At 35.0% G+C, this 19403-nt stretch overlaps 6 protein-coding genes across 6 annotated transcripts; 1 reads left to right on the forward strand and 5 right to left on the reverse strand.

Moving 5' to 3' along the window:
* Tsp_02993 (dual specificity protein phosphatase 7 (Dual specificity protein phosphatase PYST2)) lies at nt 1-564 on the forward strand (the record flags this gene model as incomplete). The annotated part of the gene is made up of 2 exons (XM_003379281.1): nt 1-179; nt 260-564. Coding segments are annotated over 2 exons (484 nt in total), but the record flags the coding sequence as incomplete, so codon positions are not given.
* A 3350-nt stretch (nt 565-3914) lies between these two features.
* Tsp_02994 (E3 ubiquitin-protein ligase synoviolin-A) lies at nt 3915-4948 on the reverse strand. Its single transcript, XM_003379282.1, has 2 exons — nt 4798-4948; nt 3915-4711 (listed from the first exon to the last, which is right to left on the reverse strand). Exons 1-2 carry the CDS (start codon nt 4946-4948, stop codon nt 3915-3917), a joined length of 948 nt encoding a protein of 315 aa, XP_003379330.1.
* Nucleotides 4949-6672: 1724 nt separating this feature from the next.
* Nucleotides 6673-7868, reverse strand: Tsp_02995 (hypothetical protein). The gene is given in 5 exon segments (XM_003379283.1): nt 6673-6957; nt 7123-7245; nt 7295-7422; nt 7441-7699; nt 7860-7868. The coding sequence occupies 5 exon segments, from the start codon at nt 7866-7868 to the stop codon at nt 6673-6675; spliced, it is 804 nt and encodes a 267-aa protein (XP_003379331.1).
* A 399-nt stretch (nt 7869-8267) lies between these two features.
* Tsp_02996 (hypothetical protein) lies at nt 8268-9475 on the reverse strand. Its single transcript, XM_003379284.1, is given in 4 exon segments — nt 8268-8315; nt 8651-9081; nt 9100-9268; nt 9452-9475. 4 exon segments carry the CDS (start codon nt 9473-9475, stop codon nt 8268-8270), a joined length of 672 nt encoding a protein of 223 aa, XP_003379332.1.
* Nucleotides 9476-13368: 3893 nt separating this feature from the next.
* Tsp_02997 (dipeptidyl-peptidase 1) lies at nt 13369-15692 on the reverse strand. The gene is made up of 8 exons (XM_003379285.1): nt 15581-15692; nt 15185-15488; nt 14900-15082; nt 14752-14837; nt 14520-14651; nt 14278-14458; nt 13672-13831; nt 13369-13557 (listed from the first exon to the last, which is right to left on the reverse strand). Exons 1-8 carry the CDS (start codon nt 15690-15692, stop codon nt 13369-13371), a joined length of 1347 nt encoding a protein of 448 aa, XP_003379333.1.
* A 713-nt stretch (nt 15693-16405) lies between these two features.
* Nucleotides 16406-18226, reverse strand: Tsp_02998 (dipeptidyl-peptidase 1). The gene is made up of 8 exons (XM_003379286.1): nt 18061-18226; nt 17707-17995; nt 17463-17648; nt 17280-17398; nt 17079-17210; nt 16853-17024; nt 16650-16797; nt 16406-16591 (listed from the first exon to the last, which is right to left on the reverse strand). The coding sequence occupies exons 1-8, from the start codon at nt 18224-18226 to the stop codon at nt 16406-16408; spliced, it is 1398 nt and encodes a 465-aa protein (XP_003379334.1).
* Between the last annotated feature and the right edge of the window lie 1177 nt (nt 18227-19403).

Raw genomic sequence — 19403 nt, forward strand, 5'->3', positions numbered from 1 at the left:
CAACGCGTCCGACATCAGCGTCTTGCAAAAGTACAACATCAACTATGTGGTGAACGTGACCAGAAATTTGCCGAACGCGTTTGAAAACGATGCCCGCTTCAAATACCTGCAAATACCGATCGACGATAATTGGTCTCAAAATTTGGCATCCCACTTTCCCAAAGCGATCCAATTTATCAGTAAAAATATTTATTTTTTTTTATTTTATTACATTTTCGGTTGTAGTATTTTCTTTCTTTTTTAAATGTTTTTTCTGTAGATGAAGCTCGCTCAAAAAAATGCGGCGTATTGGTCCACTGTTTGGCTGGCATTAGCCGATCGGTAACGGTAACGGTCGCTTACCTCATGCAGACTTTGTCGCTCAGTTTGGACGACGCGTACGACATGGTGAAACGCCACAAGCCGAATATTTCGCCAAATTTCGATTTTCTCGGCCAGTTGGTCGAATTCGAACGTCGCATGGTCGAATCTCGAGCTGCTTCCAAGGCTCAAACCGACGAGGATCATTCCCAGCTCGGTGGTGCATTTTGTCACACTGCTGCTCTTGTTGTTGAAACGTCTTGAACGAGAAAATCCACCACATTTGCACCACAAGCAAAAACAACTCTTTTCATCTCAATCTCGAGATCTGTTTGCGAATCGACATCACACATCTATTGTCTGTCTCCGGCACTCAGGAAACTTTTGAGCGCAGGTCATTTTTTTCAATTATCAATTATTATTGCACATATATTATAAATTCACCTGCAACAACAACGACAAAAAGTTTTTTCTTTTCTTTTTAAAAAATATTCTCGCGTCATTTTTTTTCTTTCATTTATTAATCAGAACAACAGCCTTGACGCGCTTGTTGTAATGCTTTTTATGTTGTTGTTGTTGTTCTTGTTCTTGTTGTTGTTGTTGTTCTTTCTCCTATTTCATAACAACAACCAATAAGTACAGTATGTTATGTTTTTGTTTTTTCTTACCTATTTTTCTTTTTACTGTTGACGTTCACCAACTTTTAACCGGTTTTACTTTTCCATACTATATATATATATATATATACACGCATACATATCTATATTATATTTATATTTATATTTGTGCATATGTTTTATTTTCCGATTGACATATGTTAATTTTATAAAATATAATTTTGCAATTCAGCATTTTTTTTCACGGCCAGCAAAAGAGCTGACGATCACAGCTACAACGATCCTACGACGCTGATGTAATTAATTGTTCTTGCTTGCAGAGAAATAAATCGTTTTTCTTCTTTTTTTTACACAAATAAGCTGTCGTTTGCCATTTGGTCGACCTGCTGCTGCCGCGGATGATGATGATGATGATGATCAAAGAGGATCATTCATCAGCTTTGTATGCGCAATAAATATCCGGTTGACCTTGGCCACGTTGACTGACTGACCGGAAGCGGACGGAAATCGCAGCTTCCGTTTTTGCACGCAAACCAAAGCACCAGAACGATTTGTTTTTGTCTTTTTTATGTTAAAAATAAAAATACCAATTACCCTTGACCTGAAAGCTGCAGATGGATAGCTTTATTTTAATCGATCAAAAATTATTACATCAACAGACTATTTGAATTTGAATTTTTATCTTTCATTTATAATTCGCTCGCACAATTTGATTTGATGAATAAGCAACAATAGCGTCAACAATTTATTTATTCATCAAAAAGGTGAAAAATTATAGTTAGCTTTATGAAGAAAATAAATACAAACAAACAAACAAAAACAGCCTTGATTGAAAAAAGCAATCGCGTGTGAATTTTGATTGTTGTTGATCAAATGAATAAAATCATCCATCCATCTATCTACCTACGTATATGCACGTACGACTTTCAAACGTCATTTGAAATTTTCCAAATCGCTTTTCGATAGCGATGCTCTAAAATTTATTCTCCGCTCACGCACAGCACATCACACATCTCAGGCAGAGCTATAAATACAAATAAATAAATAAATATATATATATATATATATGTATATAAACGCTTTTATCGAGAGACGATTCCGTCAATCAACTGGCCAACAAGGAGCACGTCGTCCGGTTAAAGAACTTCACTTGGCCTTTTGAGGTTCAAATTAAATTACACGAAGGCGTTTCGATCGATTCAGAGCTAATTAAAAAGCAATGCACCACCGACACCGGCCTGGCTTTTTATTTGTACAGCAAATCGCACCACACACCACTCACTGTTCAAGCGAACACTAATTATTGCTCTCACTCACTCTCTGCACTGCAGTGATCAAATGCTGAATTTGAACAACAATTCCAACATTCATTACATAATTTATGCAAAACAAAAACCATCATCAAAAGAAAAAAACACTAAATCTCCAAGCAGATTAATTAACTTTGAAGAACTTACAGTAACCTATTTTTGAAGTACGTAAAAAAGTTTTCAAATGCATCCGTTCCGTTCAATGTACTTACTGAAAAAGACAGCTTGACGGTTGGTTCAGCTTCTTCTTTCTCCTTGCAGTCTTTCTTTATGTTTTTCGTTTATAATACAAAATAAAATTTCCATTTTGTCACTTTTTAAAATTTTTTACAAGTAATACAATGAAAAATTCAAAAATATTGCAACATGATCGCCGTGCAATTGCAACGTAATTATTTCGATGTTCTGTTTGCGTTTCTTAAAAAAACATGTATAAATCTTAAATCTTTAGTGTTTTTTTAAACAATTTTTTACAATGCTCGGTTTTTGAAAAAAAATATCAATACAATTCAAATAACACGATTTTACTCTTAATACTGTTTCAAAAAATTTGAAAATATTCAAAAAATATCCAAAAAAGTAAAAATTATACGATTTAAGACAAACCGTCCACTACTTCACGCAATATGATCTGCGCATAAATAATTATGTTCAAATTAATTCAAATATTTAAACTTGAATGTAAATGTACTGTAACAGACAGCTTGACGCCAACGTCACGATGAGTCACTGTCTAATAGGTTTGCAAATTGGACGGCAATGAGTGCAGATTTTCTTACTTATTAAAATTTATTTTTTCAAACGGCACAAATTTTGTCCCGCTGCTACTGAAATTTGAAAATTTTCAATTTTAAATGTGAGTTGTTTTTCGTTTTTTACAGTCCTTGAATTTCATTTAATTTTTGAAATTTGTTTTCAAATTTTCAACTTGTTGGGTTGGGTAAATTTTCAAATCAATTTTCATTACTTTGTTACAGATGTTTGTGTGCAAATATTAGCACTGTATAGCAGTTTAGCAAAATTTATTATTTTTCTTTTTCTAAATCTAATTGAAAGTTGTTTTCAAATTTTGCTTAGCGCTTTCCGTAGTTATGTTATTTCATAATTGTAAAAATCAGTTTTTTACTTTTATAATTCGGTTTGTTGGTATTTAATTGTGGAAAAATGAATTTTAAAAAGAATTTTCCAACTTATTAATTAAAATAATATAATATAATGGAAATTTTTATTTTAAATTTTTTTAGCGGAAGATTGAAAGTGCTGCGAAATTTGCATGTCTTCAGCCTGCGGCTACAACCATTTATCTATTTTTAACAGTCAGGTAAGTGAAAATGTTTTTATTTTCATTCTGTCGTGATTGGGTGGGGGCAGTTGTGATTTTCTCTTCTCAGCTTGCTTAGCTAATAAGGTGTGGTGACAGAATTTGATTGTTTTGTTAAAATGTTGTGGCAAAGCGAGCCGTCCGATCAGTGTCATTTCAATAGCGGCAGAGAATGAATTTTCCACATTATAGAAATAGACTGATTTCTACTGTGTTGCTTTAGCTTGGTGTGATAGTGTAGCTGTTTTCTTAGTTGTATTCATCTGCACTGTAAGCAGTATTCATTCAGTTGAACTGGCGGTTGAAAATGTCATTCGACGGTTTTTCATTAGAAGTTCTTTTTTACAAAAGTATCAGATTAATTGATTAGCCGATGTAGACGTCGGATTTCACTTTGTTGGCAAGTGTGCATCGACAGCATTTAGCTTTGTAAAAGTAGTATTTCAACTGGCTTGACAAATCTGGGTGTATAAGAAGGTACATGAACGCGGCTACTAGGAGGAAAGAATTTTCCGTCGCTCGTGCAGCGACCATGATGCTCGCATAGACTTCTTTTCTGGCACTTATCAATGCGATCGCAATCCATGGAAAAAATTGCGTTAACACAAACGCAGTGAAAACGCACAGCAAACTTTTCAAAATGCTCTTTTCCCGTTTGTGACGGAAATGGGCCAGGCTGCATTGGTTTGATTTAACGTTGCACACGACCACGAACAAAGTGAGCATGTAGGTAAAAGCTGCCACAGTGATCAGTCCTACCTTGGTGCAAGCGTAAATGTAAAAGTAACGCTTTGAAGTGACTTGGGCTTTTGGACAAAAAAAGAGAACTGGCTTTTCAAAATGGGATAAAGCTATTCCAATACAGATAAAAGCGTTCAGTATGCCAATGGAAAATACACCGATTAGCACATTGATGCGAGTGAAGATGGAAAAGGCATGCTTGTGGAAATTTGGATTGTGGAAGAATAAAAATCTTTCGAAAGAGCACAAGCATATGACTAGCGTCACCGAGTCCGAGCCGACCGTGTTGATGTGCATGTACACATTGTACGTCACGCAATGCCATGTCGGCACGTACTGCACAGGTTGTAATGTCATGCTCACTCGGTGCGAGAACATCATTATCCGTCCCACTGATGTGACTAAACTGCCCACGGTGAAACCTACGGTATAGACAAATTTTTCTTATCATTTTGATCCGTTTTAACGCAGTGGAAAAATTAATTTTTAACATACAACCACTACTTACAGGTTATCATTGTTAAGTCGGATCGATTTCCGTTGCGCTTTTTCATAAAAATTAATATGATCACATCCAATATTGTAGTCAAAATAGCCAACACCAAACGGAAGCATAAAAAATCTTGACGATAAATTGCAGCCGCTGTTTCGTTGTTCATAATTTTTGCTCAATTTATTCGTCTGTTCATCTGAAAATGGAAAAATGAAATTATTTTCACCTGATATAAGTGATGAAGATATTGAAGGCCATCGTGCATTATTGTTTTGCTCTTGCTTTTCAATATATTTATCATAAACTGGATAACGTGGTATGAATCGATAAATTGAAAACGGTGCAAGTCATTGGTGAATTTTTCATATTTTCCATAATTGAATTTTTAAATGAATTTTACTTCTAAATTAACTTAAGAAGGGCGGATGAATATGTTTCGCATAGTGAACGATTATTTATTAAATTTGCTGCTGGACATATTAATTTGCAAATACATTATTGCGAACTTGCATCTGCATATTATTCCAAATTCATCTAAAGTGAATTACACTAATATATGTTGTTTATTGCTTTTCATTTTGTAAAGAAAATACAAAATGAAGAACTTATTTATTTTTAAATTCAGTTTACGGTAGATGTACCAATGTTTGCCTCTTTTGTTTTTTTCTCCTTGGATGCAAATGAAAATTAGCTAGGCTTCTTCTTTTGTAATATTAATTTTTTAAAAATGTGCTGTAAATAGCAGTCAATTTGTGGTGCTGTTTTAGAACAATGCATTAATATGTGCTTGCATATGGTGCGCGCGTGCGTTAATATTTTTACTGAGTATAATATTCACTTTTATTAGTTGCGATGATAGTGTTAAATATGCAATGGCATTTCGTTTCAAGACATCAACAAAAGGGGTTTCAAATGAACAGTCATATCTTACCGTGTAACATAGCAGCACATCAGAGCAGTCGATTGAAGAACCGCATCATCTGCTTTTTTGAGAATGTAGTTATTAATTCTACTCCAACGCTACATTTTGTATAAAACACTGCGATACCTCTGGGGCATGGCTCTTGCCTAATGGATGCTGGATGAAATTCAAAATATGTCGTAAAAGAATCAATTTTCCATGTGTAGATAGATATCCCGTGATTCTTTGATTCTTTTTTCCTGCTGAGGCTATTTCATTTCACGTTGGAATCTGTTGTTTAATACCAAAAGTGTAATATAAATATAAATATAAATATAAATAAATATATATGTTAGTATACAGCTTTGATCAATACTTTGCACAAATTTTAATTTGGTTCTTTCGTTTTCCATTAACCGAATTATTATTGGCTTTGATTAATGGGTTAGCAGCATTTAACGTGATTTAATGCACGTAATGTTGCGCATTGAGCATTAAAAAGGGAACATTATTTATTATTTGTTCATTTTTGCAGTTTCCTGATTGTGTGTGTTCTTCTTTCTGTATAATTTTATCAATTTTTTGTGTATTATTATTGTTGAAAATAACTAAAGGTTGACTAAACCACCTGACGTAACCCCCGTGGCACCTGTAACAGTTTAAATTATTTTACTACTTATTTAGCATGTAGCATTCTTGCGGGCAAGATTGCGCAAATGTAATTCATAAATTAACTTGCTCAATTATATAGTTATTTAAATATTTTTCTTCTTCTGACATTAAGTTTAATCAACACGTTAGTGTTTAATCTTTAATATTATCAGCTATACAATGTACATAGTGGTAAAGCAGTGCTGACGATAAAATAGATAAATGCAAATTAAAAGATGCTTCATGCGATACACAACGATAAGCAGTTTGCAACAGTACTGATCAGTTGTTCTCTTTCCAATTGTTCATGCTCGGTTTGCTCCTAATTGTCGGTTTGCTCAATTGACTAGCTTTTCTCGATATGGGGGGGTTCGGTGAGCTTGACTTTGCCGGGCGACGATTTCGATCATTTCATCATTGCTTGACCAAGAATGATCTCTCCGGCTGTCCACTGGTGATGGTTCTGCGCTGTCTGGAAAAATTGTGCTTCTTGTCGTGCCGTTGCTAGTAGGCAATGAATCTGCGTAGGCGTAAGGTTTCAATGATGCTCCGGAGAGGTATATGCTGCCTCTTTTTTTCAGCGTGTCATCATGCGAGGCACTTTCGTAACACCAGGCATCGCTCTATAGGTGAACGTTATTAAAATTAAATATTGCGCAAATGCTTGAATGTGAGCGTTTTTGCGAAAGATATTTTATAGATTTTTAAACGAAAAGATTTTCATAGCCAGTTGGCTATTTGTATTGGTTTTCACATCCTCGAAACTGTACTTGTTTAAAAGATAAAACGTGTGGTTGATTGTCGTGAAATTCGTTACAATGAAGTTTACAATAGGGCGGGCGGAATTGGAACAGCGGGCTGTTGTTAGCCAAGAACAAATACACCGTTTCACGGTTGGGTTCCTTGTTTCGCTAAGAAGCGAATCATTCATTCATTTGACCCGACTCCAAGCTGACCAACTATTGTAATGAGGACTCGTGTGAACAGCCACAGATTTTGGGCCAGTCGTATGGCCGTGGCGAGGACAATGGTGTGTTGCTGTTTAGTGGTGTGGGAAAGTGGTTGAGGAAGGTGACCGTCCGCTCCATCTGCAGAAGAAATCTAACCCCGATTAGTAGCAGATGATAGTTTTACCTGGTATGCAGGAGGTATGGATTTATTGACGACCCATTGGTGACTGTTGTGACGGCGGCGATATTGCCAGATCATTAGAACGGACAAACTGATCAGTGAAACAAGGCAAATTACGGCTACGAAGATGATCAGTGTTAGTGTAATTGATCCGGGATCCAAAAATCCGAGCCGGTCGTTTTCGGCATTTGTGGAAGCGCTCTTTTCCACCAAAACCAACGATTCTGAGTCGAACTGAAATGGAAAAAGCGTTATTTTCAAAAATAGAATTTTCTACTGGCTGTGATGGAAAATTTTAAACAAATCTTTACGTATATTATATAATGTAGAAAATATGAAGATGAAAGGACAAATTATTCTCTACTATCGACAATAGAATAAGGCAAAAATTTACGCTCCACATATTTTTTATTGAATGGTCGCGTTTGACCCAAGAGGATAATAGGTGCAACCGAAATTAATTAATGCCCATTGCTATTCGGAATGGACTGACTTGACTGCTTTTTGAAGATGACCCGGCTTCATGTGGATTATTTTACACAACATATCTCAAGAATCCGTAAGCGATCTAAGTCAAGCTGATCACCGGTTATTGTCTATTTTAACAGCGGGAGAAGTTTCACATCTGCTGCACAGCTGCATTTCTAACTTGCACAAGTAATTTGAACAACGAACAGAGAGCCAAAAGGCTAATTTGTCAATCTCTGCGTAGACGATTGTCGGCAAAGTGACACAACAGTTCAGTAAATACGAGTTGCTGACGCTTGCGCTCGATCAGCAAGGACAAAATCTCAGCAGATGGTCACTGATTTATTCTTCTTGCAAGCTGAGATTGTGCAAACAACGACCACTAAAATGACTGTTGCAAAAAAGATTTTCCCAATTTGATATTCCATTTGTGGTGCATTTAGAAATGCAAGCATCCAAACCGATGCAACAAGCAACATATGCAACATTTGTTTTTGCAACATTGCAACATTACAAATTTTTATGAAAATATAATATACTCGACACATGGCTATTTTTTTGATTAAGATTAACATTTTCATTGACGTTGAAATATGACAACGTATAGAGAGGTTGTTAGTTGGTGAAAAATTTTGCAAAAGTGAACTCAGTTGAAAAAGCAGGAAAGGTTGTGTGGAAAGATTTAGTTTTGTTTGGAAAATTTAAATTTCAACTTACACTTTGCACAGGCGGGAAGGTGTCGTTGAGCTTTGTTTCCACATCAACGATCACATTGCTACTGGTCACGGGATCGTACAATGGATCAGCAATGTAGTCAGTGGATTCTTCTTCGTTAACGGTAACGACGTTCGTTTGTGAAGAATCAACAGTGGACGTCTCCGATGGTCTTTTCTTGGATTCTTGATCCTTTGAAATTGCACCAGGCAAATGGGTAGCAGTAGCATGCATTTCGTCGTCGTCGTCAGTCGATTCTGTTCGATGAATTGGTTGTTCAGCATAAGCGTCATTGTTGAAACCATCGACATAACTTTGCATCACAATGTCGGCCATCTCTTTCGCTTTCAGTACCTCGTCAGCCGACGGCGTCGATGAAGACGCTTCTAAGATCCCAATCGGATAACCGCTTATCAATTGACAACACACGAAACCTGTATATTAATATAAACGAGAATATTCATTCATTCGAAATATATAGCTAATGAATGGTAAAAGTGATAATGGAAAACAGTTTCTCACCGCACAGAAAAACTGTGAACGTCGATTTTGCAAACATTCCTGTTGACTGTTGTTTATTATCAGGCAGGCTGTAGGCTGTTCTTCTATTGTCAATTTGAGCTGAAGAAAGGAGGATGTTTATTTCAAAACAAAAATTTTTTTCACAACTTGAAAAGCATGACAATATGCTAAAATGCGTGCGCGACCGATCGAAACGTCACAGACGACCACAACCTTTGTAGAAGAAGCTGGGTCGACGAAGCCTCAAGCGACGCGGCTACAAAACGACCTGGTCGACCCTACCTGAGCGTCAACCTGACCGACCATTATTACGTGAGCAAACAATAAAGCATTCATACTGTAAAAGTCACCGGTCATCATTGTCTACAAGAGCACCCTTCTTCAATATATGCAATTACTTTTTTCTTCTATTCAATCGATGCCTCTGTGTTTCCTTCTTGTTTTTCATGCTTTCTTCATACCGGGCGGTGTTGATTGGTTAAGGAAAGGCTGTTAGCAAAATACACTTTGTTGTAGTCAAGTTAGCAATTAGAAAAGCATGAAATTGACCCATTTGAGAAAGTGAGGTTGAAATGATCCGGATTACATAAGTGAAGTGGAACTAACTGATTTATGAAACTGAACTGCAACTGCGCTACACTGTTACGCTGTCACATTGCCGTATATAAACTCGGCTGATCGGCTGATTGTTAATCTTGTTGTTCACCATTTTCAAAATTGCTTTATCCTGAATGAAAATTAAGCATGAAAAATGAATGATAACTGTTTTTCAACATGGAAATAAAATAACATGTATAGGTTTAAATTTTGAAAATGAGTGAAGAATTTATGGTTAGTTTTTCCTTTGTTCAGTTGTGATTGGAAGAGAAATTATTTTCCCGAAAATTTCATTTTATCATTGTGATAGCTTTGGGAAATTTCAATCTGCTGTTTTTGTAATTTCTTCTTGTTTTCATGTAAAACCTGAAAAAATCAGTTTTGATTAAATGTGATGAGAAATGTTGGTTGGAATCATTTAGCATTTGGTTCTTGGGTTTTTTTTTGTTATAATCTGATGGAACTGAGAATGTATTTTCTTTTCAAGATTTTCCTATTTTAATTGTAGTTCTTATTTTAGTAATAACATTTTGAAATGATCGAATATTCAGGTTTTTTAATAGGACACTGTCATTGTATCGATATGCATTGGCATGAATTAGCTTGTTTATGCTAATTGCTGTATTGCATTTTGACAGTTTTTCAAATTTGCACAAAATGAAAATATTCATTTTCTGAAATTCGTACTTCTTCTTTCACAAGTTAGTTAAAACTTGTCAAAATAGTGTAAATTATTAATAAAAATAATTTTAAAAGAATAATATTTTATTATTAAAGTTAATAATATTGTGCAGTTGTCATTGCAATTTGTCTACAGAGTTTGATCGTTTTCTAGCATCCTATATCTAACTTGGTTATATTGAAATTTGTTGACACTAGAACTTGATTAGCAATGATTTTATTTTTTGAAGCTCAATAATTCAGTTTAAACTGTGCATTTGTGGTGAATAATGATTGATTTCATTCTTTATTTTCAATGATACATTTGTGGGGTTGTGGAATTGACCGGAAAATTAGAAAGGTGGTTGATAAAATTATTTTTCATCTTATTAGACCGTTGTCAGTTGGCAAGTGCAGCAATGTTTTAATTGCCTACTATCGAACCTCTCTACCTATTATCTTTCTTTAGAAGTTTTGCCTCAGATAGCAGTGTATTACTTTTAATTGTGGTGCAACGTAATTGTAATACTTTTACTATGCCTGCGTAACTGTTTCTAATCTCTGTGGCTAAATTGCATTGATTTACTTTATGCGGTCAGGTTATAAATTATGTGCAACGAATTTAATTACATGTTTTTTATGAAATGCACTTTCATCGAACTGGCTGCAAGAAAGAAGCTTTGCCTTACCTTAGTTTGTGGGATGTGTTCTTTCAGTGTTTATCTAAAATTATTGAATATTCGACGTAGTTGTTGTTCTCATGGAATGAGGCAACTGGTAATGTGATGAATGGAGATTGTGGAATTGTTGTTAAAGCTGCTGAGTGATGGAATGACTAACCCAAGGTTTGCTGGGTAAAGAAGTAAGGCTGACATTCTAAGTGACAGGTGGAATTTGTTGTAGCCGTTCCTGATTTGATGCGACGTCACTGCGACCGGCTCAAAATTACCCCCTCCGGAAAAGCTGGCATATACAGTTTTGCCAATAGCATTTTATATTGACAGAACTGCAGAATCCCTAGCTGGGTATCGAAGGTCGGATGTTGTAGTTGCAAATTTGAAAGCTGTGAGATACTGATGTCAGCACATCACGGGGCGCTGAAAATATTTTCACTTTTATAATTCTGTATGACTATGAAACAGTGGATACGTGTGTCTGGCATACAAATGGCAACAAGAAAATAAGCATCAGCCGGTGAAATTAATTGATTATTAACTGGCCTTTTTTCTTCAAAACATTCTGCACAGGGCTTAACATAACGCAATAGTACTTTTTGCAAATGCAAGAAATGCGCTCACGCTAGCTGACCCCGAGGCAATTGCGATTCTTCAATTTTGGAAAACAGCCCAATTTAACATCGTCTTTGCAAATGGAAATTCATAATTGCTATCAGAGTGAAAAGGTTGTACAAAATGGTATTTCTTGATTATATCTATGAACTTGTTTGATAACTTAGTTCAATTCTCTGAAGTTTAATACAAACATTTAACAAACAAAATTATGTTGCAATAGTTGAAGGGCGGTGATCATTTAACAAAAAATTTCAATATATTTTTATTGTCTGTTTGTCAATATGTTGCACACATAAATGAATTTATATGTATGTATTGTATTGTATTGTATTGTATTGCTCAGCTGTGCTATGGGAAATTAGCATTTCGAATATTTCGTGTATTATGAGTAATAATTTTTTAAAACAGTATCTAATGTTAGGTGATAAAATTGTCACAAGAGGAGAACTGTGTTGCGCTCAGCATTGAAAAGAACGCGGCATAGCATGCGTTGTGTCATATGTGTGTAAGTTGGAGCAAAAAAGATTTTATTATTAGAACGTGCAACGTTTTACATCGAAATGTATTTATTATGAATTTTCAGACGAAGAATTATCAAAATTTTATTGACGTCAATGATAACTGTAATATTTTGAAGCTGGTTTTCATCAGCTGCGAATAATTTGCTGTTTTTCATTTATACCATTAACTAATTTTGCATTTTGCTCATGCTGCTAATTGTACGCCGAAAACAAAATTGCAAATTTATTGAACAGCAGAAATGAAAATTGGATGATATAAATCTATTTACCAAATTTGCTTTGCTTGAGGTTTATTTAGGTGAGGCGAAGCTTCTTTCTTGCAGCCAGTTCGATCAAAGTGTTTTTTATAAAAAATATATAATTAAATTCGCTGCATATAATTTATAACCTGACCGCATCAAGTAAATCAGTGCAATTTAGCCACAGAGGTTTGGAATAGCTAGGCAGGCGTGATATAAGTATTACAATTTATGTTGCACTACTATTAAAAATAATACATTACTACCTGGGGTAAAATTTTGATAGAATGAGTTAAAGATTGTAAAATATAAAAGTTTTATATATACTACTTTTTTTATCAAAAATTTACCAACTTAATTTATGAAAAGATTAATGCTGTACCATATGCTTAGCTGATATTTGCCAGTAAGAATGCAAGCAAATTTATGTCACGAAAAATGTCAAATGGTCTATTTTTGGAAAATTAAATGATATCACTTTGTAGAATCTGTCTTAAACGAGTTGAAGTTTTGTGTTGATTTCAGAAGCAATCTCTTGGACCGAGGAAAAAATGGGATAATTTGTCACAGTTGTAACCTGGTTTTGTGTAGTTTGACTGGAATTTAAAGTGAAGTTGAAAATTTTGCTAGTTGCATGTTAGTGCAATGCTGAATAAAAGTTAAATATATTTTACTGGTGGTGGGGATTATTTTTAGTGATTCAAGGAAAGAAAATGCTTTCAAAAAGCAGAATTTTCATTAAAATCTTGTAAATGCAGAGTCTAATGTATATTGAATAAGATGATATTGAAGCGTTTCTATGTGTTGATAATTTTGATATTTTCACTAAACCAAACTGTATAATGGTTGTGATTGGATGAATAGGCAATTATTAATTCAAAACTTTTCTTTTAAAATGTTGGAATGGGTGTTGCTTGAACGGCTAGACTTTCAATTCCACATTCGTCGACTCCACGTTTGATTCGAAAGTAGCCGTGTTCGCCCCAATTTGTGCCCCATGAGTTTTTTACTATCCAGTAAGGAATGTTTGATTTCTTATCCACACCATAGCCGACGATCAGCACTGCGTGATTTGTGAGCTTAAAAACATTATATTATACATGCATCGGTGATTGTATTTTTTGAAAGACAGTGGACAGACAGACATTTTTTAAAACTTTACGATGGGTGAAGCATATGGACGACAAGCTTACCTCAAAGGGATTCCATTTTGTTGGAAAATTGAAATCATCATGAATTTTTGTATGTTGATAAATACCACCGCGATAGTGGATCAGATCATCAAATGCTTCAATGCCGACCGCTAATGGTCCGTTGTTGACCAATGCCAAACGCATCAAGGGTTCGTTAGTACTAAAGTCAGCGAATTTGTTACGTTACAAAATTAATAAAGTACTATTTAACAAAAGAAAGAAAATAAGAGTTGTTTAATCTGGCAAAAATAACACTAATTCATAATAGAGTAGAATTATTATTTGAGTCTTCAATTGAAAATGAATTTAATTTATTATGGCGAATATTGTTATTCATCTTGACAAAAATGAAATTTGAAAAATACTAATATTTACTGTTTTTTTCTATTTAAATTTTTTTGAACGCCGAGAGGTATTAAATAAGATTAAAGTAAGTAAGTTTTAATAGTTTTCCCAGTTGAGGATCGAAAGTTGCACCGCAGCATAAGTTATACTTTTGTGCATGTTTTCAATGGAAATTATCAAAAGGAAATGATTGTAGCGTGCAATGTTTACTCAACGATAAGAAGTTATCTTTTTGGAAAAACAAACAAAGGTTTTACGTACGCTCCGTAGAATCCGCCTACATATTGATAATCTGTGGCATAATGGCGTTTGCATTGTGGATCAGTGGTGCATATGGCTTCGTCTTTGATTATTCCGCTGTATGGGTTGCACTGTTCAGTTACGAAGCCAAAATCTTCGGCATATTTTCCGCCAATCAAATAGGGGAAACCTCCATCGCAGCCTTTTCAAATAAGATAATTATTATTCAAAATTAGGAAATACGACAGCATTGATAATTTTACCTTGAGAATACTGACTACACTCTATTATATCTTGAGGAGAAAATACTGGCTGATGTTGATTGTCCGTGAGAATTCGATATCTCGCTTCATGCATTGCAGCACTAGCGAATGCGTAGCAACTTCCACAACTGCCTGCAAGCAAGTGTAATTATCATTAATTGTCAAGAAAAGGCAAAAAATATGTTAACAAACTGCATGCCTTGATCTCGAACTGGCGATACGTAATTAATACCACTCACATTGCGCCAGTCGAATTGATCAGGCAATTCATTGGCCAAATTTTGTACATGTTCAGTTATTCTAGCTGGTTTTGGGCGACTGTATAATTTTATCAGTTTCAATCAGAATTGCACAACTAGTGGACTTGTGAAAATGCATACTTCATTATTTTTGACTTGATGCCTCCAAGTTTGCGCAGCATTTCCAAGCGAGACAGGTCTTCAAATTCTGGATAGGCGACCGCATACCAATTTGTCTGAGCTTTGTTGATCTTGTCGATAAATTTCATATTGTTCAAAAAGCGATATTCAGAATAGAAAGCGCTCTTGTAGTTTGTCATAATGCTAGAGAATTGATTGTAAGCAATGCAAATTTAAAAACACTTTTCATTTTAGCGTAAGTTCATGTGTGGTGTTATTTATTGTAATGTGTGAAGGTTGGTTTACTTGTATGTTTTGGTTTCAACCGGCTTAATTCTGCTTAGAGGGGTTTTGATCTTATGACCGACGAAACATGACCAATCTCGTACGTATTTGTCATGCGACCAGCCTGGAACAGTCTGTTCGCAGACACTAGTCACATGATGCGGGTCTGGTTCAATCCATTTGGAAAAGGCGAAATATTTGCGATTGTTAATCATTATCTCAAAACCTTGATTGTAAATCAGTGTCCAGGTGCCTCGATTTCCATAACTGTCGATTACAGTATTTGGAAATAGAAGTTGAAAGATGCTGATGTGACGAAATGTATCTGTGAAAAAAAAACTATTTTTATATAGAACATCCGAGCAGGATGGGCTTCAGTTTTGCTTTAGTAGTGGATTTTGGTTTTTACAAACTTACCCGTGTCCATTGCTGAACAGTTGACTCGATGGACGAGACCACGTTTGCTTTCGAAAAATTTCCACGTGCCAATGATGTCGTCATAGGTACAGTTGCAGGGTGTGTCGGCCATTGCGGAATGAATTCCAACCAACAAAAATGCCAAAGGCATCAGTATTTTGAAAATTTCCATTTTTTTGTCCACGTTCTGCTAGTGATGTTTAACAGTTGAACGTTGGAAAGTGCTTTTTTTGAGTTTTCTTCTTTTTTTCAAGCAGTAAATTGTGCAACTTTGTCAATATTGAACAAATCCAACAAAGTGTCAAGTGTGGTTGTTTGATGCAAAGTACATCGTGTCAGGAGGAACAATTTTCTCTACCGTACAAAACTGTTCAGATTGGGAAAACTGGTGAACGACTGACAGGCTTTTGATATGCTGCTTTATTATATATATGTATGTATATGAGCACGTACTTTTGACATTTTTGGAAATCGACCAGTACCTTTCTACGGTCACGAGACTTTTCAGCGTTGATTGGCCTACATAGTAGCTCTGCTATGTTTGTTTTGCTGGGAAATCAGGGACAAGTTGAAAAGAATAAAGAATAATGAGAAGAAGAAGACGACAACGAACTGTACAATTATAATACTTTGGCAAACAGCGCTGGAGATTTTTCATTTTTTTTGATTCAGATTCTTTTTTCATAGAATTTTATAAAGCAGTTTACTTTTAAAAGTAAATAGATGGCTGGAACTCGGTACAATTTTCAACAGTTATTTTCTCGACAAAAATGAATGGTGAAAATTGTAAAAGTGAATTTCAATGCTGAAATATTTTCAATTTGATCACAAAATTATGGGAGTTGCTTGAAATGCTAATGATTCAATGCCACATTCATTTGTTCCTCGTCGAATACGAAAATAACCATCTTCGCCGAATTTACGTCCCCATGAATTTTTCACTATCCAATATTTCTCTTTTGTCATTTCGTCAGTACCATAGCCGACGATAATTACCGCGTGATTTACTTCCTTAATAATTTAATGTAACATGAAGAAGATGTATGTTTTCCGCTCGGTTGTCACTTACGACAAATGGATTCCATTTCAACGGGCTCACGGCACTGGTGTAGTGGTATATTCCATGCGAGTAGCTCAAAAAATCGTCATGTACTTCAAAACCGACTGCTATGGGTCCGTTTTTGACCAGTGCTTGCATCATCAAAATTTCATTACTTCTGAACAAGAAGTTCCGTTTAAGTGAATTTTGAACGTAGATTTTTATTTTCATACGCTCCGTAATATCCTCCGATGTATTCATAGTCAGTAGCGTAATATCTTTCGCACGTTGATGGCGTTCTACACTGTTGCTGTTTTCCAGTATATGCTACGCAACGTTCACTGACCATACCGTAGTCTTCTGCGTATTTCCCGGCAATCAAATAACTGAATCCCCCATCGCACCCTGTTTCAACGCAACGTTTTTTTTAGAAAAATTCAAAAAACTTTCGTATTTTACCTTGCGAATATGGACTGCAATTGACGACATCCTGTGGGGAGAATGTTACGCGTTCTCTGTTCTGAGTTAGAATATGATATCGGGCCTCGAGCATGCTGGCACTGGCGAACGCGTAACAGCTGCCACAGTTTTCTGTAATGGTAAATGAAAAAAATTATTATAGAATTTCTGACTGAAAAAAAACAATTTTTTCCTCCTAACTTTGATCCCTGACATCCCCGATGAAATTATTTCCATTATTATTTCTCCAATCGAATTTCTCTGGCAGAATAACAGCGCTCAACTTCTGCTCCGTTGTAATGGGAGCTGATTTGATTTTTCTAAAGTAGAAACAATTTTTCTTCTTCACAAAGATGCTTTGCTTATTAACAGTAGATTAATTACTTCGCAGTGCGATGATATTGGTAAGCATTGGCGCGTATGAGGGATTCCACACGATTGAGATAGAATTGTTCGTCGTAAATCTTTGCTGTCCAATTTGTTTGAATTGAATTAATTGTTGATACAAAATCAGCCATTTTGTAATATTCATGTTTGAAGTGTTGTTGATTTATTTGTGAAGCATTCATTCTTTAAAATGACAACTGCGGAATTAAATATTGTATTGTATTGAGCAACAGCAACTTACGGTAGTGTTGTAGCGGTTGCTTGGAAAATGGACGGGTGCAACTTTGTCCCAACAAAGCAAGACCAATGTCGGCCGAGAATGTCATGCTGCCATCCAGGTAGCGTTTTTCCACAGATGCTGATGAATTTGTTATCTCTTTTGATCCATTTGAAAAAGGCGAAATATTTGCGATTGTTCACTATTACTTCGAAACCCTGGTTGTAAATTAATGTCCATTTTCCTCTGTTGCCGAACTTGTCCAACGCGACGTTCGGATACAGCAGTTGAATGATATTTTGTCTGCTGAAATCTAAAAAATTGTGCACTTGCCTAAGCAGAATTTATGGTTTTTTTCAAATTTGTTCCTCTTCTTACCCATGGTTGCATTTTCGCATGTAGCAGGGCCTTTTGTTGAGTAACCACTTTCCTGAAATTTCCACGTTCCTGCTACATCTTCGAAATAACAGCTCACAGGTATGTCAGCTTCTGTTGATAAGATCAGTGCAAATATTGCAGCGAGTATTCTATTCAAAGTGTTCATTTTATTATTCTTTTTGAAAATTATTGTATTATCCTCATATATTTAACTTTTTTTCGGCGGTGCTTCTCTACTTCTTGTTCTCTGTTGATTTGTTTTTGAAAGATGATTTTAGAACTTTCGCTGAGAAATTTATTTATTTACATTTTTACAAGCTGATTGTGCAATGTTTGCTTTCTGCAGAGTGTGATAGGGATAAATTTGTTGAAAATAATCCTCCTTCTTTGATAAGCAAATTTCTATTACCGACAACACACCTCCGTTTGATTTTCTCCTTATCTCATTTTTACGGCTTATTTGTGATGTTCTATTTGATTTTGATGGGCAGAGAAAAGGCATACTTCTCGTATCAACAATGAATCTTCTCACGTTACCAGTCGATTCTTCGTTTTTTTTCTTTTTTTTTAATTTCAATAATCCCAATTTCAAATTTGTTCGGTGTTTCAATTTTTTTTTCCTTTGCTTCTTTGTTAATGACAATATATAACAAAATAACTTTGATAATGGATGATGGAGATGATGATGGAAAGCTTCGAGCAAATGTTTTTAATAATTGTTGATAACAACATATATAATTGTGTTTTTCAACTTTTCTCAAGATCAAATGAAAAGTGAAAGTGAATAAGTGCCTTTCACGATCCGAAGTGCAATTATGCGTGCTTCTTCATGCTGAACTGCCGTGAAAAAATAAGCAAAAATATAAACGTTTTGCATTAAACAAATGTTTTATTAATTTATTATTTGAAAGCATTTTTTTCATGTTGTGTGCTTTTTGGAGCGTATAAAATTTCGAACTTTTATTTACTGAATGTTGCCAATGTTGTTGTTCAACTTTATTGATCTGTTTCAATGGTTGAACGTTAATTGCATGTATAGTTGGTGATCAACATTGTTAATAATCAGTCGGATCTGGTAATAATGATAGTAAATTTTCTGAAATATTACCATTTTAAAAGCTGAATTTAAATCTACTACGAGGATGAAGAGCAAAATATAAATAAATATATGAAATTCTTTTCTAGCACTGATATTGCTGTTTATTTTATTCGATAAGTGACGAAGTATTATTGTCACATCGGCATTTTAAGTTTTTTAATCATTCTCAGTATGAATGATTTATTACAGTTACTGCATATATAGCATTTCATTTATTTAACTAATATGAAGAAAGTTTAAAACT

Source organism: Trichinella spiralis (assembly GCF_000181795.1).
Source record: "Trichinella spiralis strain ISS 195 chromosome Unknown Scfld2, whole genome shotgun sequence".
Lineage (NCBI taxonomy): Eukaryota > Metazoa > Nematoda > Enoplea > Trichinellida > Trichinellidae > Trichinella > Trichinella spiralis.